Source organism: Rissa tridactyla, chromosome 5 (assembly GCF_028500815.1).
Source record: "Rissa tridactyla isolate bRisTri1 chromosome 5, bRisTri1.patW.cur.20221130, whole genome shotgun sequence".
NCBI lineage: Eukaryota > Metazoa > Chordata > Aves > Charadriiformes > Laridae > Rissa > Rissa tridactyla.
The window spans coordinates 21,227,366-21,253,607 of record NC_071470.1 but is presented as its reverse complement, the minus strand read 5'-3'; the positions used below and the strand labels follow the sequence as shown (position 1 = coordinate 21,253,607).

At 37.4% G+C, this 26,242-nt stretch overlaps 1 protein-coding gene across 12 annotated transcripts in view; it reads left to right on the top strand.

Moving 5' to 3' along the window:
* RBPJ (recombination signal binding protein for immunoglobulin kappa J region) overlaps positions 1 to 26,242 on the top strand; it is a 158,954-nt gene that overhangs the window by 105,146 nt on the left and 27,566 nt on the right. For 8 of the 12 annotated variants that reach the window (XM_054202028.1, XM_054202027.1, XM_054202031.1 and 5 more), the window contains 2 exons: positions 22,746 to 22,784; positions 26,133 to 26,228. In XM_054202028.1, the coding sequence (XP_054058003.1) occupies positions 22,746 to 22,784; positions 26,133 to 26,228 (135 nt within the window). Of the gene's footprint in view, positions 1 to 4,851; positions 11,000 to 22,745; positions 22,785 to 26,132; positions 26,229 to 26,242 lie in introns of those variants that run through there. The other 4 variants (XM_054202035.1, XM_054202034.1, XM_054202036.1 and 1 more) reach the window with 4 other exon arrangements.

The following is a 26,242-nucleotide window of genomic DNA, read 5'->3' as shown; positions in this document are numbered from 1 at the left end:
CAATAGTTAACAGGCAAAACAAAGGAGTCATTATGAAACAATGTTTAAAAAAGGTCTTATTGAGAAGTTTTACTCACAATTAGCTTATTGAAATGGTAAATCATGCTTCAAATGGTAGCAAAGGAAAGGGGGACCAGACTCTTGCAGTCATTTGCAAGTGTTAAAGACTACTACAAAGTATTAGGACAGCTCTTTTTATTAGATCCCTTGAGCTGTAAGGATAATTGTTCTTCTTTTTGGCTAGCTTCTGCACCTACATGTAGCTTTTGAGACTGAAGTAAATAAAAGGTGACCTCAGAAGATATGCTGAAGATACCTGTCAAGGCAGAGTTTGAAGCTAGTCCTTGTCAGAGTGTTCCCTGAATCAAGGCTGAATTTCCATATGGAAATAAAATATATAAGCAAGAACTCTCTGCACGTATCTGTGGGTTTTCCAGTGTTTCATCCAGATGGTTTTTCTGGACAAAAATCTTAATTTTATTTTTCTTTTTATATTGTTTGATACTTAGTAAGCATTTGGAAAACATGAACTGACTCAACTGTTTCACCTTATTGCTGTATGACACTTCAAGTTAGCAGTAGACTGGTTAGACTTGTCAGTTTGCGTAGTCATGAAAGTTGTGTTGCATCAGTTCAAATTTGAAATTTTATCTTTTTCTGTTAGAACAGTTCCTAAGAAACCCAAAAAGCAACAGACCTCTGTTTGCCAGAAGTTATTAAGCAGTGATGAGTATTACATCTGTAGAGATAAGAGACTTCTTCACTTACTGGAAGGTTTCCTCTGTGCTTCTGGTGCATAGGAATCAAATTGTGGATATTGTTGTTTTAAGGTGCTTTCTTAACGTAGATTTTACTGGTGGCAGTTTTGATACTTTCTCTGTTGTATTCAGTATTCTCCCACTTAATGTCCTGGTTTTAGGCAATTTCCTTCAGTAATGATATTACTTTTTTTTAAGATTGAAGATGCTATTCTGCCAGTGTCCAAATTGCTTTCCTAACTAATACTGTTCTCCTTTTCATTTTGACATTAGTTGAAAAATGCATATAGCCACTGCTTGACATTCCTTTCCTCTGATTCCAGTTTATATCTGGTCAATTCAGCTTCCTCTTGTGTTATATACAGCATATTGAATTAATGTTGGGTTTTTAAATTTTTCTTAGTTTCTTTCAATCTTGTTCTCTCCTGAATTTTGTGACCAGCCCTCAGTTAGCTTTGCTCCTACATCTGGGGGTTTTTGTTGTTTGTTTGGTTGGGTTTTTTTAAGGAGCAGTACACCAGAATACTTTCTCTCTCCTTTTTTTTCTGTGAAGTTTCTGTGTAAGCCCTGTTCTCTTTGTTCCTGGGCAGTCTGTGTTCACTTACCTTGGTCCAGAACAGTACTTCCAGACTACTTCCCAACAGTGTTGCTCCTTACTGTGGATCTCTCATGTTCCTTTTTTTCCCTCCAATTTTTGCTGTTACCAGCCCTGTAAGGCTTATGGTGTGCTTTATCACCACCATTATCTACAGAATGGGGAAGTCACTGTTACTACTCAACCCATGTGATATTCTAACAACTGTATGTTTTAAGTCAAGTACAAACCCTATTCCTTGCTTTTTGGAACTTGGACTTTGGCCATACAGGTGTCTTTGATTGTGAGAGGGGGTGTCTAATGAGCACTGGTGTGCTGCTGTCTCCCAGCTAAAGAACTGATGAGGGCTGGAGAGAAAATAGCATCTAAAGAATTCAGGAACCCCAGATATCTTGTGTAATAGAAGACAAAACATGGATACAGAGAGATGAAGAAAATTGTTATATGGGGAAAGCCAAAGAAAGATCCCAAGTGTTAATATTGTGAAGGCAGGAAATGTATTTTGTGAGGGGTAGGAAGACATAGTGGAGGATCACTTTATTTTGGAGGAGTTTCATTATTTCTTTTAACTACCCTTGTCTCTTTTGCCATGTTTCAGTCCTCTTCATCACCTTAGAAGTGTATGGGAAGCCATTACTATTTGGTTATCCTTTTGCTACTCCAAGGACGGATAAAATAGAACTTCAAATGAATTCAGAGGCTGCAATCTGTTGCTAGTGGCTTTATAGGGAGTATATTGAGAGCTGTGAAGAAAAAGGACACTTTGTTCTTACTAACATGGTTCATTTCTAAAGCAACAGAACTGGGAGAAAGGATTGTTTTTGAAGTGATGGAAGCAAACAAAGGAAAGCTGAGACCAGGTTTTGGAAGCTAAATTCTGTAAATAAGCATTGCCTAAAAAGGGATGTGTGTATACAGATAAACTTCAGGTTGTTTGTTATACAGCTTTGTAATGCAACTTGAATTAATATTTACTATACAGAAAGTTTCTCCTAATGTAAGATGGGTTAAAAGAGCATGTATAGCTTTCTGCATAAAATTGTAACTTTTCTTTTTGCATGGTTCAGTGTTTGAGTACAAACATTAGATTTGCTTTTCTTTATACCTTTTCAGAACTTTAGAGAAAGTATTCATACTGAGGTGTTTTAATATAGGCTAAAAACTACCAATTTGATTGAAATAGTTCTCTCCTACATTTGTTGTTCTCATCAGAGAATGAATCTCTAGTAGTTTGTAGGTTTTGTGGTACACTTGTCATGAACTTGACTGCTATTGTTGCATCACAAAAAAAAATAAAATCTGTATTTGAAAGGTTAACGTCAAGACATTCCTGAAGTAGATGTGTAGCACTGATGCGTGCACTTTCTCTTTCGACAGTGAACCTCAGTTTACTCTCAGTGATTAAGCAGCTCATGTAGCCCTTTGGCTAAAGAACTCCTTCCCCCTTCATTTTGCAGCAGAATTTAAAAAGTCAAATTGGCACGTCCTTTGTATATCAGGATGAAATAATAGTTCCAGCCAGCGAGGCTTGATATGGGCAACCTTTCTCCTTTGGTAAAAGGAAACACAGCATTCAGTCTTGCAACACTGGACCATAGTTGGAGAAACAGGAAGCAAACACTTAAGCTTTGTCCCAGATCTTCATTGCTCCTTCTGTCTGTGGCCTCTTCCTTTTTTCAGCTGCTTTCTTAATTTCTGGTTTGGAAGCCAAAAGTAACTTCATGCTGTTCTCCTAAGAGTTGAGTCATTTATCAGCTTCTCCTTTGCCAAATAATCTGTAATGGAATCCACTACATTTTCTTCTGCCTGAGGCCGTTTATTGCATTGTGCACTTGCTTTTGCCTTTGTCTCAATCTTCTTGATTCCTTATTCTGTCAGTTTTCGACAGTGTCTACAATTAATGGTAGCTGTTAGAAACATCTTCTTGAGGGCTTCGAGCCTAAAGTGCCCTAGGTCTTGACACGCTGTCATTCCTGTAAGTAGCCTCTATTCACCTATAACTCATACTGCTTGCAAACTTTATCTGCTGGGTGCCATGCAGGTTCAGGGAGTTTAACAGCCCCTGTTTAACAGGGGCTCTAGTATACCTGAAAGCATGGACTGTGGTGGGTTTCATTAGAAAACCAGTCAGGATAACTGGAGGTCTCGGGACCTCTCTATATTCCTTTTGTATTGTGAAGAGTGGTACCCTGATGGTTAGTGTACTTTAGGTTAGTCCCAAGGTATGCTGGCATGGTTGACCAGGTCTTGTAACTATTAAAAGTAGCATAGTTGAGCAGCTGTTGGGTGCCTGTCGTGACATTGTTTGTGTAGTTAATGAAGATATATTTCTGAAAGGACACTGTGCTTTGTAGTTGCCAGTCTCTGGGGAAACTGGAAAATCCTTTCCTGGGGGAGGGGAACAAACCTTGAATAAACCAAACAAAACAAACCCAAAATAATCCCACAAACCCCCTCAAAAACCTCATCTGGATCTGCAACTTCTTTTTTTTTTTTTTTTTTTAAATAAAGCGCTCTGTTTTCTTACTTAAATTAACTTTGGGAAAACTAAATACATGACTAGTAGAGATTCATTACGCTTTCCCTTACTGTTTGTAGTTAATTTTATTAGTAAGCATTTGTATTACCATACCGCAGTTGATGGCTGGCTTTCGGTGCGTACCTTCCAACGGCTGTGGCATTCTGTCACAGTGCTCAGGTCAACAGTGAGCGTCTGCGGCTTCTGAGCAGTGTGATTTGCAGGCTTTTCAAGTGTCACTCCAATATGAAACTGGCTTTGCTGACGTGTTAAAACTGAATTTTAGTTCTGGGGTGGGGTGGCCGTGCGAGGCTGATCATACTGATGATGCCAAGTTGCCTTGGGATTGCCTTGCATATCTAGCGTAGCCTTGTTCTATGGCAGAACTCTACCTTGGTCTCTTCTCTGCGCCCCCCCCCCCCCCCCCGGTCTCTAAAGCACATAGTATGTGTCCTTTACTATCTACAGTATGCTTGGACCATGTGAGGTCCAATTATTAATGAAAGCTGTGTTTATTCATGGCATCAACATTGATCTCAGAAATCCCCTGAATTGAAAATAGTCATAGACAGGAGAATGTTCAGGGGAAGTACCATTTAGGCTTGTCTGGTTCTTACTCTTCTTCAGCTGTCCATTAATCCTGCTGTTGGAGGTGGACAAATGGATTGCTGGAGCCTAGACCTGAAGAGGAATAACCCCTGCATCCACTGGCAGTGGGAGCAGAAGGCCCTGCACTGCTGGGTGGACTGTGTCAGCTCTGCCCATCTTCCTCATCGTTGCCTCACGTGCTTTGCAGCAGCAGAAGGGAGTGGAGGGGAACGGATGGACAGTAGTCTGGGGTTGGGGAAGAGAGTGAACTCTCTACATACGAAGGCAGATGATGATGTATGTATATGTGTGTGGAGAGGCATCCTAATCTTTTGGATTTCCTGCTACTGCAAAGACTTTGCTGTCTGAAGAAATTTTGGAGGTGGAAAAATTAAATTTCACTATTTCAGTGTTGAAGTTTTTGTCTGATTCGTTAGATTTATATATATATATATTTAATTTTTTTTGTTAAGGTATGGAAACATTGAATGGCTTTTCTGTTTTACATGTTCTTGTATTTAGCTGTAGGGAAGTTGGTCTTTCTCCCCGCCTAAGGGAGTTTCCTGTGTATATGGAAAAAATACAAAACAGAAGTGAAAAAATACCTCAGGCTTCCAAACCTGCTGCTCACATTTCACTTCTCCCACTACCCTTCTCGTCATAGAAACAGTCCAGCAGTTCTTCCTCTGTCCCCGTAGTGATACCATCTATTTAAAGAGCTAGACACCATCATAGCTAATATAGTAGGTAGCTTGGCACACAAAATTATTACAACAACCTGTGAACCACTGGGGGAATGAAAAAAAAAAAAAATAAAAAAAAATTAAGTTACACAGTGAAATAATTTTCTGGTGTTTATCTTTAAATTGCCAGAATGTTTTATTAGGCTTTCTTCAGGCTAGTAAACATAACTTCATACCTGTTCCAAGAGGTTTATAGTCATAAATAAGTTGAGTATGCAACTCATCTGTTTTTTTTGTTTAAAAATCCACTTAAGGCAGGGGCCGTAAAATTGTGCGTAACTCAACAGTTACGTTGCATTTAATAATTTTATTATTGTCATTAGAAATTCTGGAGACCCTCTGCTTACAATCTGACTGTAAAGCAAACAGTTGGTTTCTGTATTTGTAAGCCTGGGTGGATAGCACGTATGTAGATAACAAATTGAAAATATTTCTAAGACGAAATGCTGGTATTGTATTCTATATGCATGAATGCTGTTTTGACAGTATTTAAACTTTCCCATAACCATATAAGATAATTTAAGCACTTCAGAATTGGCATTCTTCATTTGTTTAGACTGCATTTTGCATATGTAATTTCCAAGTTCTTCTTGTCTCCTTCAGTGATATTGGTATTTTGGAAATGTCTATCCAGCCTCCAGTTTTCATAAAATTCGTAGTAACTTAATTGTCTTTAAAAACTCTTTTCTTCATTTTAGATGTATTTAGAACTGATTTATGGGTTCCAAAGTTATTGGAAGGAGGGCTAATCGGTTTTGTAGCATAAGCTTCATTTTTTAGTAAACTGGGAGACTAAAGTAATGAAGGAGTATTAGCTGTTAGTAGAATACTAAGTCTGCTCATTGTCATGTCCATATTTTCCAGAATGCATTAATGTCTTGGAAGAAAAGATACCATCTCTTAAAATGCCGAGTTATAAGCTGCAACTTCTAGTATAGCTCATCCTGTGATTTTCTTTAGGATGAGACTTTTTTTGTTCATTTATCTTGGGTGCACAGGCATTTGCATGTTTTAATTTAGGAGTTCAGCTTATCTGTCTCATTGCTGAACCTTAATGATTGCATTTGTCTGTGACTTTCCCATTTTTCTTGGAGAGCTCAGCCTGCCCTGTTTGAAGCAGCAGTAGGCAGGAATTGTGGGAAGGAAATCTCCCTATTGATTAGCATGTTCCACATGCCACACACTTGGCAGTTCTGTGTTGGCAATCGTTTTTAAACTGGTCAAGATACAATTGAGACGGTGGTAGCTGCTAGCTGAAATGACTTCTTAAATTTGGTTGTTTAGTACTTCAAAACAGTTTTGACAATTTACTTTCCCTTCTGGCCTGAATATACTTGAAAGGATGAGACAATGTTTTGAAAAGAGGTTGGGTTCAGAGCTCAGCAGTTGGGAGTCTTCACAGGACTGCTTAGGCACGCTTATCATGCGGTAAAATCCTTACACAAAAATTTGTGCCAGCACAGGCATTATTCTGGGAAACTAGTGTAGCAGTCACAGGTTCAAGATCATGCAGAAGTTAAGTGCTGTTGGGTAAAACTTTAATTTGAAATACCAGTTCCTTAAAAGCTTACAATACCTAGGTCAAGTGAAATTTGTCTCAGAAACGTTCTTGTTTTCAAGTTGGCTTCATAGTTTATAGTGTACCTCATTAAGATGCAGGGAGAAGTTTTACCAGTAATTTGCATCTGTGTGGAGTTTAAACTTGACAAACCTGAAAAGCAAGCCTGCTTGAATTAAGTATGATTCACACAATTTTCATTTAAAAAAATGGACAATAATAACTGCTTTGCATTTGTGCTCTGCAGATGTTTTTCTTATGAAAAATGCCCCATAAAAGCTATTTGGGCACAATAGGAGCATGTGTAACTATGTAAGGGAGCTGTAATATTATAATGCCAGAAGACAGGATGATAAGGTGTTAGTCTGCTGACATCCCAGATGTGTAATCTAATCTTCTCATATGGTTGTTGTAAATGTACTGTGATAAGGAGGAGTAAAAGTGTATTTTTGGAGTGTCCATTTGATTATCTTGTTCAGGGATCATTGACCCATTTACCACAACAGTTATTAAAAGTATTATAGTATTTGACTATGGGCATCATGGAGATTATATTTCTCTAGCAATTTGTCTCTAAATACTTGCATTTCGCAATTAAAAATAACACTAATTGAAAGGAACTTCTAGCTTGTATCATTTAAACAGAAATAAACTTGTTATACATACCCTATTTTCTTCTTTCTCTTTCAATAGTCAAGTATTAGTTAAATGGCAATCTGAATTTCTATGTCTTTCCCAAGTGGGAAATTAATTATTGCAGGGGCTGTAGCATAAATTAATCTCATGGAAACATAGAAATAATTTACCTATGAATCAATTCAACAACAACAAAATATCCAAAGCTTTTGAATCTTTTAAAATTTATGTTTTTATTAAAACACAGGTGTAGTTAGGTGACTTTAAAGGTTTAAGAATAGTTTGCTTATATAAAATGCTCCCCAGTTGGAGACCATTAGCACAACCACAGGGAAAAGGACTGACGATGAAGAATGGCCTCCAAATGATGTAGCAGTCCTAGAAAGTTGAAAAAGAGCCTTCTAATTCTCCCTCTTTTCTGGGATGTGTGTTTATTGCTGTTGTTTTCATATTCGTGGGATGATGCATTAATAAGCTTAATTACGAAACAATATGCTTGAGATTGATTAATTCTAGGATACTGACAGCTCATTTTGCAACTGCACCCAGTTAATGTTAGTGTAACCACATAATTCCTGGGTGATGCAATAGGAAAACATCTGAAATCTAGGAAAACCTATAATTTTGTAAAACAGGTTGGTGCCAAATAAGGCTTTGTTAAAAAGTATATGTATTCACAGGTTTTGTGTCATCATTTTAATCTATTGAAGAGATGAATTTTATATGCCAATTTTGAAATTACTGTTTGCATGGAAACTGCTTATGAGCTGATAACCTGCTCTCTTCTTACACACTGGTATCATTTGTGAGTTGTTTTATAAGTCTAGAATCAGTGGATGAAGCACAGTTGCATAGAAGTAAGTTTATATATAACTCCAGCAATCTCCTTTTAATGAATATAAGGAGCCGCTTCCGTTTTGCATTTGAAGTATTACAGCAGTATGAGAGATGGAGGAAGAAGGTGAATGAAAGGAGAGGGTACACACTGTAATAATAATGTGTTAAAAAAAATATTCTAAAATATAAAAAGGTGACTCAACTGATTGAGTTGCTGGAGGAAGGAGAGGATAGGGAATCGTCCCCATTTCCCAAGATGTTTTTTAGAAGTACAAAAGATATAGTAAAGATTTTTAAAAATGGCTCTTGAAACTTCACTTTGGTGGGCTAAACACTGTATTTACTATCACTGTCAGAGCTTACAGTTCCTAAAACAAGATCAGTAAAGGGAATGTATGAATTGTGGGGAGTTTTTTTTATTGCATTATTTAAAATACAATTAAGTAGGTCTAAACTGAAGCTGTGGATGCACCAGATTTCTGATAGTGTGCTGCTGCCAAAGTGGGAGGTCGCATTGTCCTCGGAGTGTTACTGTCAATTGCATTGCAGTGTGGCTGGCGCTCACTGGGTTCGTGACTGAATCAATAAAATTCACTTTTCTTCCTTCCTTTCATCCCTCCTCCCCCAGAAGATAGTTTTTGTTCTGGGTTACTGATTTGAGTGAATCTGTGGAAAGGTCTGACAAGTGCTGGAGTATGGTGTGTAAGGGTAGGTCAGCGTACAGCCAGGAAACTGGCAGGCGGGACCTGTATTTGGTGGTGACAAATCAGCTCAGCTGCCTGGGAAGCCACAGTCCAACTGTGAACTGGAGCAGCTGGGACACAGACACGTTTGCTTACCCTGACCTAGCAGAGAGGTGGGAGAGGCATTTGAGACAGTGGTGACTTAAACTGTCACAGCAAGACTTGTCAGGGTTGGTCTGCTTAAACCTTAGAGAAGTTAGTATATTTAGCTGTCATTTTGCATTAAGTTCTAACTGCGTTTGGGGTGAGAGTCTTATAACTATCCTAAGCTAAACTTTGACTAAGAATGTGAGTCTGCTGCTACGATCTCTTAATTATGCTTAAGACTTGTTTTTTGCAAGTCATTTTACTTACAGAATTCTTCTGTGTTTCCTTTTCTTACGTATAGTTCTTTCCCATGAGAGTTACAGGCTTGGTAGAATGCAAGAGAAAACAAGCTTAGCTGCTCCTTCTGTGTAATCTTTTTTTGGCTTCTGTTAAGGTTGAATTTGCTGAGGTGACTGAACAGCTTTCTGCAACCCAAACCACTGGTCTGCCTCTGTCTTCTGCTTCCCAGGGTGTTAGTGGTGTGACAGATTGATGGGCTGAGTTGGCTCCCACTGAGGGTCTGAGCTCTGCAGGTGGCACAGGGGAAGCTGATTGAGGAGCTTGGAGCAGGACAGTAAGCCCCTTAGAGACAGATTAGTACGTTCTACTTGTTTTTCTGATGATAGGAAGCAGACGCTGTAGTAATGAAGGTCCTTGGTTTATGTGGGTATAGAGTAAGGAAAAGCACATGGAAGAGTGTTTCAACTATTACTTTCACAGAGCAGCGGTTAGAAATTTTGAGCTGACCAATGACTATCCCTTTCAAGAACCTGTTATCTTTTCAAGAGGTGTTCAAAAGAAATACATATTTGCCTTTATGGTTAGTGAGGTTAGGCTAGCTTTTTGAGAATCTTCCTCCTTTGTAAGTTCAGTATGGTTCTTTACCACTTCCTTGCAATATCATTCACAATTTCTGCTTCTATTATGTATTTTTGGCATTACAGCGAACGGTGGCAATTCAAAGAAAACCATGAGCATTAAGGTTTTGTGCTTCTTTTTTATTTTTTTTAAAGTTGCTTTCTGCACAGAAGATGAATACTTATCTTCCAGTTAAGGATGGGAAAGTATATTTAAAGAGGAGAAGCTGTTCTCTGAATGCTGCAGACATTCAATTGTTGAAAGCAAGGTTGAGGCTGAGCAAATCCTCAGGTACTATAGTGTAGCGGAGGGTTTCTGTATTGCCAGGAAAGTGGTCTATAAAGTCCCATGTTGTGTCTAATTTGTGACCTTTGTCAAGTAATCAGGCAACAACGGTAACAATCAGTAGGTTTATTGAAGTTGATTCCTCTTGTATCTAAAAAAAAAAATAAATCCTTCTTCAGACTAAATCTTACTTGCAATTATGAGCAGATGGTAACTGTAAAAAGCACTGTTTTGTTACTTAATACCTCTGTTCTTACCATATTTAGAAATCTAATTTCTTAAAAGGTAGCTGCGTGTTTTTTAAAGGTTTGCTGGTGTTTAAATTATGGTTTAGTAGGGGACATAGAATCACTTTCTTAGGAAATAAGAGTCAAGGTCACTTGTGAAATATCTTTTCATGGGTGATGTGCAAGGTGAGATCCAGGGGAAAATTTACTGTGCTAGATGGACAAGAAGAATCCTAATAAGTGTACACTGAGCAAAGTAGTTGTCACTGAAAGCAGTGAATGTGGGACGTTATATGTGGAAGCATGCTTCAGACTGTTTTTATGTATTAGCAGTTTACCATTATTTTAGTGGCTAATTTTGTGAACTATGTGCAGTTGCAGTTGTTTTCCTTTTTCCTAACAGTCGCTCTTTTTTGCTTTGAGTGGATGAAGATAAAACTAATGAGCCTTATATTGCACATTCCCTATGCGGTTACAATAGCTGAGCCAAATTATATTGTGTTTTAGGGACTGAGATTCTGTTGGCATGCTGATTTTTCAAGCTGATAACTCTTTCAGCTGCTAAGGTAAGTGTGTGCGAATCTGCAGTTTCCACTGAACATTTGAGCCAACGTTATTAGGGAGTCAATCAAAAAGAAATAATAGCATGTGAATATAAAGGAATCTTAATAAATGGAGTAATTTTTGATGATGTTTCTCACATTCTGTGCCATTCCACCATTTTAATGGCATCCTTTAAGTTGATAGTATCTAAGTTCTTTAGTGTACTTGAGATCTTTGGGCTACTGTAGCTTCTTTCAGCAAGTACCTACAGCAAAAAGCAAAAGCAGGGAAAACATATCTCCAGGTGTATTTTTAGTCACTTTTTTGTTCTTAAATAAGCTGTCATCACTGACTTTCATGCTTTGCTTAGTGTGACAGAGTCGTGAGTTCTGTCTGTATTAAAATTATGTTCTTTTTGAACGAGACCTTTGATTTTTAGAATCATGTACAAGTATAGTGATTTACTGGATGAAGTTTTTTTCCAAATGTAGGTAGACTACTATAAAGAAGTGAATTGTTTACTTTCTCTAAGTTGTTTAAAAGTGAGCCTATTTACTGATACGGTGCAAGCTGTATTTAAATTGCAGTTGTGGTTCTGTGATTTTCTTTTTATGGGGATTGGAAAAGAGAGAGGACAATAATGAAAGCAACGTGGGAGGATGAAAGCAGGTCAGAAAAGGGAGAGGGAGTTTCTAATTGAACCAGTGACTTCCAGTGAGAGGGCGTGACTAAATGAAGCATAGCTTTTTCTATTGTATTTATGTCAGTATTATTTGATATAGTGCCAAAAGTGTATGTAGAGCTGTACAGTAGAAGACTTGTTTCAAACACGTAACATGTTCCCTGTGCTGGAGGACTTAAATTCTTTAAGTGTAGGCCGGAGCGGTACAGGATCATGCAGTACAAAGATATGATAGTGCATGGTTGGTGGCATTCACCCTGGAGCAGGTGGGTCCTTTTTTTTTTTTTTTTCTCTTCATTGAGGAGAGGGAATGTTTTGTATATTGATAAAAAAACTTTCTGGTTTCGTGATTTCAGGGACTGCTGTGCCCTCTACTTCCAAAGAGCCACAGTGCAGTTGGACCACCCATCATTCGCTCTTTACAGGGGAGAAAAGGACTTTAGGAGCAGGAGAGATGCTAGCATTGTTTATGTCCCTTAGACATTCTTGATTGGTGAGGTTTTAATTAATTTTACCTCCTTTTGTAGGATGGATAGGAAAGAGGGTACACTGGGTCAGTAGTATTTCAAAGCAGATGGGCTGAGGGTTCGCTCTTTGCACATTTTGTGTGGATATGAAAAATGTATTTATTTTTTAAAATGGGTTAGCTTTTAGTTCAACTATTAATCTTTGAGACAAAGTCTTTATAGCAATATTTATTACTGTAGACACCCTAATGAGAATGAGGGCCTAAGTGCCCCTGGCAGGCGAAAGTGAGAGTGAGCTGATGACTGCATGTGACTCTGTTAGTGCATGTGTTCATCCTGAATGGTGAACCAGCCGGTGGTGTGATGGATGATCTGGAAACTGTCATTTTGCTGACTTCATCAGCACTAGAGGATCATGCTTACAAACACAGTTGCACCTGGAGGGAGCAACAGGGGAGATAGGTGCCATTTTTTCAGTAGTTGCCGTCCCTAAGGTATGTGATATTATGGAGAGAATAGCCTCTGAAATGCATCATTTATCTGTGTATTTAGTTGCATATGTCATATTACATAAATCTAAGTATGTTCATAGCAAAAAAACCCAGACCACTCCTAAGTTACATGTTACATGCATCACTGCAAAGTAGTGGATCTGCACAATCTTCAGTGTCTTCTGCACCTTTCTTAGAACTGAATAATGGCTACAACTATTTTTATTGAGGAAGTAGCACAGCAACTGCTTCTGTGGTTCTGCTAAGTGAAAGGAAATGGTAGAAGACCATAAAATGCTTAGGGTATGAGTAGTCTTAAGGATTTAAAAACTCCTTTCTCTAAGATGCTATGGAGATAAAGCCACAGTAGTTAGAGACACTCACAGTGTAGGCTGGGTCATGTTAGGCTGTACGGCATTAAGTTACAAGAAAATATAAAGATCAGTGGAAGGCAAAGAAAAAATACATGTGGGACATGGAGGGGGGACTTTTGAAGAAATGTGAAACGTTCTATTTGAGCATACGTAATATTAATTGCTTGTGTTTATTCCATCTTAACTGAATTCATATATCCATGTCTTTTGCATTAATCTCTTAGAAATTATGAATTATGTCCTTTAGGTGTTTTTGTTTTTTAATCGTGTTGAACATGTAGAATATCACTTTTTTGAGCTCTGCATTTTTACCATTGGCAAAGGTAACACTGCCCTATTTTCAGATTCATTGTAAAAACAAAGGATATCAGTGTGGAATAAGATGCAGTTAAAGAAATCAAATGCATCAGTTATCTCCAACAGCAAACAAATATTAAAAGTGATGTGAATCAACAGCTACATTTAATGCGTATGTCATAGCAGAAACCACTGTATGAAATTTTGTGGTCTTTTTTATATGCCGGCTCATGCCGGATCATAAATGGCCACTTTTTAATATGTAGGAATTCTCTTTGTGTCTGTGAAACCACCAGATGGGATAATGTTTCCTAGTGATAGATGATCTTTTCCCTTGGGAGTTGTGTTCTGAAATGTTTGTAAGAGAGTGTGGTTGTGTAGGTGAACGCACAGAAGTATTTCCAGTTTTTGCATCTTGTCTTCACAGAAATCTGTGCACAGGAAAATATGCTTACATTAACAGAAAATTCCCCTGTTTTAAAATGTACATCTGCTGTTTTGATTTTACTGTTATGTAACATGTTACTCTAAATGTACAAATCTGCAAAAACAAAACAAGGCTGATGTGGAGTAGCCGAGTCTTACCATGTAGGTTGCAGTATACTGCTTAACCTGTATGAAATGTTTTTAAAAAACAGAAGATTAAGGGATAGTTCCTGAGAACTATTCAGTGTATCAGTTGGATATATGTTGGCTTTGATAATTTTAAGCATGGTTTAAAGTCCATAAGTATGAACTTCCCTCAGTGCTGCTTCAATTCCTCACTAATTTGTCTGTGGTAAGCAAATTGAAGCTGGAAATGGGCAGAGGATAGAGGATTAAAAGAAAGAGAAAACAGAGTCTTAGCACGGTACTTGAATCCATCTCTTACAGTTTTTCTTAGATGATGTCTCTCTTAACAGATGAAAAATACTACTTTTATATTAATTCTCAAACTTTAAAACTAGAAATCCTAGTATTTCCCTTTCCTAGATCTTAGATAACCTCAGTAGGCCAAGCGAACTCAGTGAACTCACATACTGGTGAGCTTGTAGTCACCACACTTAATAGGTTTGCGATAACTGATCATATAGCAGCTTGAAATTAATTATTTGAAAAATATTTTTGTTTCTTATGGCAGAAGCAACATGCCCTGTTACTACAAGGATCATCTTGTGCTAAAGGCTGAACAAACATTTAAAAGACTTCCTAGCTTTCCAGAAATGTAGCAGTTGTTTTAAAGTTGAGGGAGAATGATAAAAAGTACCTGTAAATGACTTGTCTCATTTTAATTTCTTTCTTAAAAAGGCTTTTGTCTCACAGCCCAACCCCAAACTCTTCACATTCTTTCACAAGTTTCATGGCTGTATAAGAGGTCTAGGAGAAGGTTGCATTTGACAGTTGGCTGTGTTTTTAGAACTGGGATTAAGCGAAACACAGAGGTTTCTTTTGCTACACTTCTAACTACAATATACCTTTAGTAGTTGAAATGGCAGTATTTCTTCCTCCTCGGTCCTGTCACACTTAATGGCTTTTGGGTTACCAGCTATTTGGTAGATATTAGAAACGTTGGAACTTCAGCCTCTCACCAAAATTCATTGTCACTTCATATTGTTGGACAGCAGAGGTTGGAGTTTCTTATGTTCTTTTTTTCTGAATTGCATAGTGTATTCTGAAACTTCTCTAGAGATTATATAAAAAAAATCCGAAATGCTTTTCATTAGACTCCTCCTGTTTCAAGCATTGTTTCCCTCAGACCTCCTCTGAGGAAGTAAAAACTTTCTTTAGTCACTCTATTCTCTATTTAATTTAGTATTCTTAATCATCTCTATTGCCTAGTAAGCCTATGCGAAGCACACTTTATTTGTCTCAAAATCCATTTATTTGACAGCTTTGTTTAAGGAGAGTGGGACGTGCCACTCAGTCTCCGGGTCTTATACTGCCCTGGATTAGTGATTCCCATATCTTATTTCTGACAATGATGAGAGGTGTGTGCTTCAGGAGAAGGAGCTGGAATGATTGCCCTGAAGTTATGGGACAGCATCTTTTCAGGGGAGCTGCCTTCTGAGTACTTGTCTGGGAATTGTTTCCAGAACCCATTCTGAGGTATTACAGTCATCTCTTGTAGCTTATTAAAGAGTTCCTGTAACGTGTAACGTGTTCTGCAGCAAATACTGTGATATGTGCTATCATATAGCTTGACCAATAAAGAATTGGTTTGGCTATTCAGGAGAAATCTTAGGCCCTTGCTAGATCAGTCAAAAGCACCAACAAGTGCGTAGGTGCAGTGAGAAATGATTTGACAGTTGGACGTTTGGGAGTGAAACTTTTCTAATGAACAGGCTCTCTGTGCCTTTTCAAAATCTGGCACTTGTTTCCCATGTAGAAAGCATCCGGTTTTCTTCAGTTTTCTCGTTGTACTGGGTCTGGCTGGGATGGAGTTAATTTTCTTCATAGCAGCTGATGTGGTGCTGTGTTCTTTGTGACCAAAACAGAGTTGATAACACACTAATGTTTTAGCTCTTGCTGAACAGCATTTGCACAGTGTCAAGGCCTTCTCTGTTTCTCACTCTGTCCTGTGTCTGTCCCCCCACAATGACTGGGGGGTGCACAAGACGTTGGGAGGGGACACAACCAGGCAGATGACGCAAACTAACCACAGAGATGTTCCATGCTGTATAATGTCATGGCTGGCAATAAAATGGAGGTTAGTGGGATTTAGAGAGGTTACTCAGCTTTTGCTTGGGAACTGGCTGAGCATCAGTCTGCTCGTGGGAGGTGGTGAGTGATTGGCTTGTTTTGTTTTGTTTCTCTCTTCTTCCACTTCTTTGTTTGTTAAACAATTTTTGTCTCAACCTACAAGTTTTCTTGCTTTTTACTTGTGCTTTTCTTTTCACCCATCTGATGGCAGGGGGGTGTAAGCGGCTGTGTGGTGCTTAGCTGCCTACCAGGCTTAGCCCCCAGCTTCAATCATGATTTCTTCATGCTTGAGCAAGTCAAAAGAGAAACTGAAGAGATCTCAACTCAGATCTCAACATATGGATATCTACTATAATATGTTTTTGTATTCTTCAAGGTAAGGCAAGTATTTTGCTTTTATTTTCAATGTTGAAATTTTTAAGGCACCATGACAACTTCTGTCACATAAAAAAGTCGACAGACAAAACAGTAACTCTAGTGTATTTTTACTAGTCTTTGTATATTCTGGAGTTAAATCTGAATGTTTTGCCTTACCACAGGCTTTTCTGGTGCCTCATCTCCCATAATGTTCTTGGGCTCATTCTTCTCATCTAGCAAGTCTTAGTTTGCCACTCAGGTCTTCCCATTCTCAGTCCTCACTCTTCCTGTATTCCCCCTGTGTTGGCCTCTCCAACATGCTTGCTTTCTGCTCAGCTGTTATTTCTACTGTATTCAAATTTGACAATTCCCTTTTGCTTTTGCCTCTCTGGAGAGCATTATTTACAGAAAGATCTGTGCTATTCCTACTGGATGCCAAAAATTGTGTCAGTCTGTAGGCCAAGTGCAGATAGAATTCTTAAGGCAAATTGCTAAAGTTTGCCTCTATTTGGATGTTGTGGAAGTATTTTTTTTTTAAGGCTTCTGGGCTCGATAAATAAAGGTGAATGGACTTTCTCAGGGACTGTAAAAAGGATGTTCTTGGCTGAAGCCAATACCAGAAAAATTTGAAGTTCATATTCCAGGCAGGAGGATGCTAGAGCAGTTTAGCGACCACAGATTTTCAAAGCTGAGGATGGGACAGCATGTGATTTTTTTTTTTTCCTTTTTTTAAAATAGTAATTTTGTTCTTGCAAATGGCAAAACTGTCTTGGTTAATCTTATTTTTCCTTCCAAAGTTGATTTGACTTATAGAACTACTGAAAAAAAAATTTAGCCAAAACAGGGAAGTTTATCTCTAGAAAGTAACGCTGTTTGGTGCTTTTAGTAAAGGCATATAATAACTGATAGATGTGGGGGGTTTTTGTGTGTTTTCGCTCCTTTGTACATCCTGGAAACAGTGGAAATTCATATTCCTGCAGCCATAGAAAACTATAGTATAGTACATATTGTATCTGAGCTAGGAATTCCAAATAGGATTTGGCATTCTGCTATTTTCTGAAAACACTTGAAACTTACCCTGTATGTTGTGTCATGTTTTTACCTAATCAAAGAATATAAAAAGTTAGAGCAAAACTAGTTAGTGTTCTTGTAAGATTAATGTTAGTGCACTTGTTCATTTCCATAGTTAGTTGAGGGTCAATAGAAAGAAGAAGAGTAAATTCGCTTCCCGTTCTGTGAATGGGGAAAAGAAGTTTGAGTAAAAGTCTGAATGGCAAACTGGGACTTGCTAAATGAAAAGGATGGACTTGAAAAGAAGAATGGTTTGGGACATGATGTGGGAGAAACGTGCAAAATGGAAGTGAAATTAATTTATGCAAAACATCAGAAGACAAATAAAATACATGAAATAATAGAATACAAACTAGTGGCTGGAGAAAATATAGGACTGGGAAAAGAATTATTAGAAGTATAACTTGTTGCAACAGCAAGTGATTATCGTGTGACTGATACTCACATTCATGTTTGCAGTGCAGTGTGTTAGGGAAATACTAATAAACCACAGTTTGCACTGAATTAGTTTTGTGAATTGAAACGGCAACTTGGCTGTATGTCCAGAATTCCAATACAGTATACCTGAGACAGTGTGTAGTCTTGGGTAGTAAAATAACAAAAACAGGAAAGGAACTTGGTGAGCATTCAGATATAATGATATATAATGTACAATTAGGATTTCAAATTATATATATTCAGCTTGTTTAATAACCACTGTTGTAATAGAACTGATGTGTTTTTAGTTTCCTCTACTATATATTTTTGTTATCCAACAATCTGCATACTTTCAAGACGTAAACAAAGAGGAGGAATAGAATTACTGAATATAAAAAGAAATTCCAAAACATGGGAAAACCTACGCAAGAAAAATGTTGCAGTCTGTCATCTCTGACAGGTAACCTTGAAATGTCTGAACTGGCTCATTTCTCAACATGCCAATCAAATACGAAAGTGTGAAATAACAGCGATCATAGCTTGTACAGTGTCTGTCATTCGGTACAAAACCATAGATAATGTGTTTCTGGCACTTTCATGTGGGCTGTCTTAACATCAGAAAAATTAAAAGGCCTCCTAGTCTCCTACATGGTAGTTGCCGATTCTTTCTTGTACTTCAGGTTACATTGTCAATACAGGTATCTACGTCAAGTTGCCAACATATGGAAAGAGTAAACCAGATGAAGCATTAAATGAAATACATGTGATACCTTTTCTTTTTTTTCTCCTTCATGTCAATGTATATCTTGAGTTTTGCAATGTGACTGAAAATCTGGCATCCTAGATGCATTTGCTGCTGTGGAATATATCAGATTCATAACAGTATACATACTGGACCATGCCTGCTAGTTGTCAGTAATGGATGATTAAGGAAAGAATATGAAAGATGGTAAATATAGGCTGTTGTTTTTTTTTCTTGTGGTAACTTTGCAGCTGGTAGAACATGGTTTATGTTTTCCTGAGAACAAGGTTGTAAAACATAGGTCATTATGCTGAGTAGAAGCTAGTGGAGTTCTGTACCAGACTTCTGTTTAATCTTTTGAATCCATTTGTGCTAGCAGCCTCCACAACATCACAGAATCATAGAACAGTTTGGGTTGGAAGGGACTTTAATCTAGTTCCAACATCCCGACATGGGCAGGGACAGCTTCCACCAGACCAGGCTGCTCAAAGCCCCATCCAGCCTGGACTTGAACACTTCCCAGGAAAGGGGCAGCCACAGCTTCTCTGGGCAGCCTGGTCCAGTGTCTCACCACCTTCATGATGAAAAACTTCTTCCTGATATCTAATCCAAATCTGCCTTGTTCTAGTTTGAAGCCATTACCGCTCATCCTATCAGTACCTGCCCTTGTAAAAAGTCCCTCTCCAGCTTTCTCGTAGGCCCCCTTCAGATACCGGAGGGCTGCCATAAGGTCTTCTCAGAGCCTTCTGTTCCCCAGGCTGAACAACCCCAACTCTCTCAGCCTGTCTTCGTAGGACATATCCCCTAGCAATATGTTTCACAACTTAGTTATAACAGTGAGCAAGGAAAAAAATTGTTATTCTAAAATGAAATTTTCAGATATTGGATATATTTCCGAATTACTGTGTTTGTGAGAAACAGAAAATAACAATCTCCTTTTCACATTTTGCATATCTTTTATTAGTCTCTTAGGTCTTTGCCTCTGTCACTTTTCTCTCATGCTCTCACTCCCACTAAAGGGTAAAGAGTTTTATCCAATTGCATATGAAAACTATTTGTGGTATCTTTTATTACTTTGAGATGACTTTTTTTCCACTACGTTTTCAGTGAACTTCAGACAGTTTTCAGAATTGTGGGTGTGTGGCAGAATGACATGGTAATGTCTATTGAGAGAGTGAGGTTTTTACTGGATGTGTGAGAATGCAGTGTCCATCAACCTTATTCATGTACATATTGGTCACTTATTTAAATGATTTGATTTATAGCATTCTTGTGCAAGTCACATTAATTTTTCCTAAAACATGGTTAGCCCTGTGAAAATGTCGACTAATCTAAATGGTTTATGGGTCAGGTCTTAGAGTCTTTAATTCTGAATAAGGGAGGTTCTACAGGAGCTGTTCATTGACATCATTAACTGATAACCATCAGTCATCTGTCAAGATGATATTATTGAAGAAAAAGTAGCTGAATTTAATTTAGAGACAGTAAAAAAGTAGACTTAAAGTAAATGTGAATATGAAATGATTTCCTATTTTATCTCTCCCTTTAATGTGTATTGAAAGAATAATAAAAGATCTACCAAATTCAGTTTGCGTCATCTCTTTGGAAGGTTCATGTTGCTAAGGGTAGCATTTATATGTATTCAGAAGTTAATTGCAGTGACATCATTAACTTTATTTTGGATAGAAGAGTCTAGGGAAAGCTGGCGTGTGATTTACAAAGGTACTGCGCTGAGCATCAGATGATCAGAGTTTACCCTGTGCATCTCCAGAATGACTCAGTGCTTTATCTCTGCCTCTGAAGAATGGTGATTTTGGTACTTTTTCCTGTGCTGTATATTCAGGATTTAACTAAAGGAAAAGATGGGGTTTATTTCTTTAAGTAATTGCAACTGTTTTGTATAGATGCCTTGTTAATAAATCTTTTTTTAGGCAGCAATAAACATACATGCAAGGGGAATGTATCTGCTGTGCTCAAGCGTTCTACATGGATAGATGTTGCCTTAGGGGAGTCTAAGATTTTGTCTGGGAGGTTTTTTTGTGTTAATGCAATTTCTGATGTACTAGTGTCCTCATCTTGGATTGTATCTCTTGGCCACAGTACAAGTGTGGGGTACGTAATGCCGCCTTTGCTCCAAAATAGGCACCTCTTAATCTTTTTTGTGGTGAATTACAATGTGCAGAGGGATTGAAACAAAGACTGTAGTTCTACTCAAAATCAGGGAGCTAATCTATAGGGATGTTGATTGCCTGTAGAGTATTGCTTAAAGGTAATCTGTTGTCTAGTCAGTGAGTCACAGATGGTGAATCCTCTGCCAGATATAACGATCCTAGGTCTTCAGGGGAGAACGGTAACTACATAAGATAGTACTGGGGAGGGGAGGGAAATGCACACCTACTCACGCTGTTATCCAGGGAAAATCAGAGGCACAGGGCATGCTTGGGAGATGAAGCTAGGCAGATCCTGAAAAGATAAGCGGTAGAAGCAGAAAGGCTTTGGGATATAACTTTCCTGCTGCCAAACTGCAAAGCTGTTTGGGTTTTCTAGTTACCTTTCTGCATTGCAAATATGACAATGCAGTGATACATACCACAGAGAAAAATACAAATGAAGTATGTGTCCAATAGACCTCGAAATTTAAAATATAAAAAAAATATCGTGCAGCAAGAATTTTAGCTTCACTGTTTCATTTAAAGTTAAAATAAAGCCAAACAAGTGAACAGTATACCACCACCAACAAAGTAAAACATGAAAGGAACTTCTGTCTGGTTGGAAAAATAAATTTTAATTTCATTGTTTAAACTGAAAAAAAATAATTTGTCTTTATCTGGTTTATTCAATTCATCTACATAGAGTGGACTACCAGTACTTTAGAAGTCCAACTTCAAATTTGCTGAATGTTCTTGACACTGTCTTTTCAGGATAGTGCTATTCTGCTCAACGATAGAAATGGCAATAGCTATGGATTTTTACTTTGTACATTTATAGAATTACCCAAAAGAAATTGGAATGTATGAAATCATTCCACTACCAGTTGCTATATGAGTTCAGGACAGATCCACTGCACGAACAGGGGAATTTCTTGTCACGTCATTTAATGATCAAGTTCTTGTCGAAGGCTCCCCAGGACAACAGTGTTGTAGGAGAGGTTTTTTTCACTATACAGGAAGCATAAAGGGAAAGATATGCCCACTTATCAAAGAGTTTGGCAAGCCATAGAGATATTTATGAACACTGGCAGCAGAAGCAGAGTCTCTAATGCTCTGTTTATTTTTAGATAGAAAGGTGTTAAGCTAAGCCTGCTCTTTTTTTTTTTCTCTTTCCTCTTAGTTCTCATTTTAGCTTGTGCTTATACTTCCTTACCAGGTTGAGCAGATGTACATTGCAGATGTACGTGGCTGGGTACAGCCTTCCTTTTTTCAGGTGTTTTACCTGACCATTTTGGTTTAATCTGAGGATGTTTTTGTTAATGAAAATGTGTCTGTCCTGTGTAAATTCAGTGTCTTTATGTAAATAAAGACTTTTATGGAGAGTCTTAACCTAGTGTAAAGAGTGTACTCTCTCAAAGAACAGTATTAAAGCACTGAAAGAAATACGACTGTCTCAAAACACTTTATAGCTAAAAAATGTTAAGCGTATAGCAGGATATTTCTTGATTATGTGTGGTTACATTCCATGAGAGAGATTTTTCTTATCGTTCTGTACTGGCACGTATGAAATACGTTGTCATCATTTTTGTAAGTTGTCACTGAGGAAAAACAGATTTCTGAGAAATTATCCTGATGGGAAGCATTCACTGTGATTTGCCAAATCGGAGATAAGTCTGTTAATTTCTGTATATTGATAATAACTGGGGTTTTTGGCACTTCTGATCAATGCTATGGCAAAGATCTCCTAGTTATTTACATACTTGTGATATCCAACCTTTTCAAAAGTGATTCGGAGAGAAAGTAAATGTGACTTTAGCAAATAAAGTTATCTAGTGTTACAAATAAAAAAAGGCCTCAGCTATTGTGGGAAGAGTTTTGGCAAGGAGGTGGTTGATATTTTAATAGTAATCTATCTAGGAAATTTCAAAGAAAAGACACAAAATTCCAATATACTTTTAAAAATCTAAAATTGGGATGGTATTTCACTGTAAAATTATGACTAAACACTTTTGTTTTAAGTTAGCAACTTCTTATTTTTTCAGGAAATTTGGAGAGCGACCTCAACCGAAACGGCTCACCAGGTAAGCATTAAAGAAATTCTGTTTTTAACAGTTTTCTAAAGTTACCCTTTTCATACTTAGAAGGATTTCTAAGTTAAAAATTTGTGGCTTGCTAATACTAGAATTTTTAAATAGCAAAACTTTTCAATTATTGTATACAATCAGCAGCCAGAAGTAAAATTTTGAACAGTGAGTAGTTTGTTTTTAATATGATACCCAAGCCTTTGTAGAAATGATATTGACTTCACATATCAGTTATTGTAGATTATTCGGTAGGATGTGAATCTGCTTGGTTTTAAATCACCAGGAATGAGCTGGATTTCTTTTTTTGGTTAAAAGTGTCTGGTGAGGTTGGGTAAAATAACACTTTTTACCACCATAATCCATCTGTTACCTTACTGCTGTCGTGCAGCAGGTAAGAGCGAAATGAACACAGTTCTGTCAAGGAGTGATCTTAACCAATTTTGACGACACCTAAACAGTCAGAGATAACATCAAATAGTACCATCAAGTCAATACATTCTGAAAAGTGTGTGGAGTGACTGGAGTACGCTGCCTGATTTGCTCCTGGTCTGCCTGGGCAGTATTTGTACTAGAAGCTGTTAAGTAGTCACCATTTTTTCAAACTACTGTAGCACAGTCTGTGCAATTATTTATTATTCTGTGCCATGAACTATGCTGATTATAGGTAGCTACTGAGTTTAAAATCTACTGTTTTTTTGAAGTACAACAGATGTGCAATTTTTTTATAGTTTTGAGTGGTAATAGTAGTGTATAAAGACATGGAAACCCATTGTCACTCTGGCCTACTTTTTGTTTTGAATGACGTTATGATGCCTCATGTAAAGCATGCGGGGGGTGCCTGGGGGAGTATTTACATTTTGTGTTGAGGAGGTATCTGTCTCATTGCATTTCTGGATAAGCATCAGGTATAGCTTTTGTCATTGTTAAACTTCATTTCAATGCAAAATTGATCTAAATTGATCTATACTGACTTATAAGTAATTGAACAAACATTAGTGTTTCCTGCTGACTTACCTGTCTTCACAGGTATTTAAATATACTAAGTTTTAAGTAATGAACTGGTTTCTGTCTTGAGCAGCAATAGCTGTTAGTATCACTCTGAAGTTACTGATAGAATTTATCTTCCGTGATTTAAAAAGAACAATGACTACTCAGTGTCAGGTCTTTTAACTAAGTTTTCTGTTAACTACAGTGACTCTAAATTTTATGTGCAGGATTTTAGCTACTAGATGTGCCAGGTGCTCTTTCTTCTGAGTACAGGGTAGGCATCTGGGAACTGCTAGCCATCCTTCGAAGCAGTAGCTTGTAAACCTTTTCTATGCTGATAGAGGCTGGAAAGAAGCAACCTGACTTTTTTTCTCTGAAGAGAAAAAGGCTGAAACAGAAAAATCGTCACAGAAATTTTTGAGTATGTTTTGTTTATGGAATATTAAAAAATGTAAACCTTTAAAGACACCAGTTCAATTACTGGAAAATTATTCTGCTTTTTTGTGTAAAGGCAATTCTGTTTGTCTAAAATCTATTCGTCCTCGTGCAAGCTCCAGTGGAATAACACAACTTTGTTCATACTGTGCTAGTTGTTTCTAGACGTAAACTATAATAGTACTTAACTACCTTCATGAGAGTTTTAAGATTTAATAATGGATAATGTCGTATAAGAATTGCAATGGTTATGTGTTTTCTTTATCAGTGGGAAGGGTTGGAGGAGAACATTCCTAGTTCTCCTAGAAGCTTGGATCGTGCAAGTCCGCAGTAGCAACAGAACAGTAGAAAAGGCAGAATTTCTTCCTTGTCCAATGCTAAATAAACATTAGATACACCTAACATTTTTGTGTGTAGGTTGCTGTTTTTGAGTGGGGTTTTTTTAATGGTAGTCAAGTCAAAAGTTTTTAGTATGACATGTTCTTAATTTAGTATAACAGTACTCTTAATAGACTATTTCAAATTGTCAGATAAAAAGTTTTTAAACCACTTAAATGTAGCTAATGTATATCATAATGAAATGTATAATAATCATTTCACAATGAATTATGTTTTGTGGTTTAAAATATATTCTTAAACAGTGGTTGTAAATAAAATAAGTCTGCGTGCTTTGAGACAGTTCTTCCATCTGTACTTTCATGGATAAACAGTTTTACCAATGTCAAATATAAATAGATCGAGTTAGTCCAAATTTAAAACAATAATTCAAGTCTTTTGTCAGCTCTTATATCCTGCTGTTTACGCAGAAAATCTAGCACACTGATCACTGCCTTATGCAGGTATGACAAATGCAAGAATTTGCAAAACATCATTAGCAAAGCTGGATCATTGCTGTTGTCCAGCTTTCCCCCACCCCTCCTACTTGCTTTCCTCTATTAAACTCTATGTAGGGATTTCTTTTGGAAAGGAGTCTTGCCAAAAAATACTGCTTTTTATCTTCCATCATGTTTCACTGCAAATGTTTGGTTTTCTGTATCTGTCCAAAGGGAATTCAACAGTTGGGTGCAGTTCACACAAAGAAACCCCAAAAATCCCTCTTCTGTAGGGTTTCATGTCTTTGTATAACTTCCTGCTAAATTCATAATTTGGTTGATGACCTTGAAGATGAGTGCATTGGTGGGCATTCAACCTGCAAAAACTCCTCCAGGGACTTAAAAGTGCTCCTGTCAGCACTCTGACACAGCGAAACCCTAGGGTGTTGAATTTGGCATGCTGCTTAATGAACAGTTAGATTATTATACAGAAGAATGATAGGGTGTATTGTTCTCTTACTTCTCTCAAGGAATCGCTGTTGGTGTGTTTGAGGTAATTATAGCTTTTATATGACATCTGTCATTAGTGATGATGAACGATAGAAAAACTAATTTATTTTTTTTACCTGATTGTATGCAGGAAGTAGAGGCTTTCTCCAGGAAAACAGATGAAATAATAAGCTGAATAATGTAAATTTTTCTTAGTATCTTCCCAACCAAAAGAAAACTCCTATATAAACATTGCATTGATTTTGTTAATAGCTTAAAGAAAAGTTCAGAAATATTTGCCATTATCATGAGATGCTAAATTGGTTAAGGAGACAATATTGAATTAATAAAGTGTGTTCTAATCAAATATTTGTGTCACGGTACTTTATAAAATTGGGCTTTGAACAGACCCCTCCTGATAGCTTCATGCAAGATAGTTGCTTCTTTTTGCTGTATAATTGTCTTAAAAAACAAAACAAACTCATCTGGACCCTGTTAATAGTTGCCTTTTTTGACTTTCAGGTGTTTAGGGTTTTTTTGTCCTAAAGCTGTCTTTGGATTATTATAATTACAAACAAAACCAAAAGAACTTTCAAAGCTTATTTTCTCTTTTCATTTTTAGGGAAGCAATGCGAAATTACCTAAAGGAGCGAGGTGATCAAACAGTGCTAATACTCCATGCGAAAGTTGCGCAGAAATCATATGGAAATGAAAAAAGGTAAGTCTCTATTC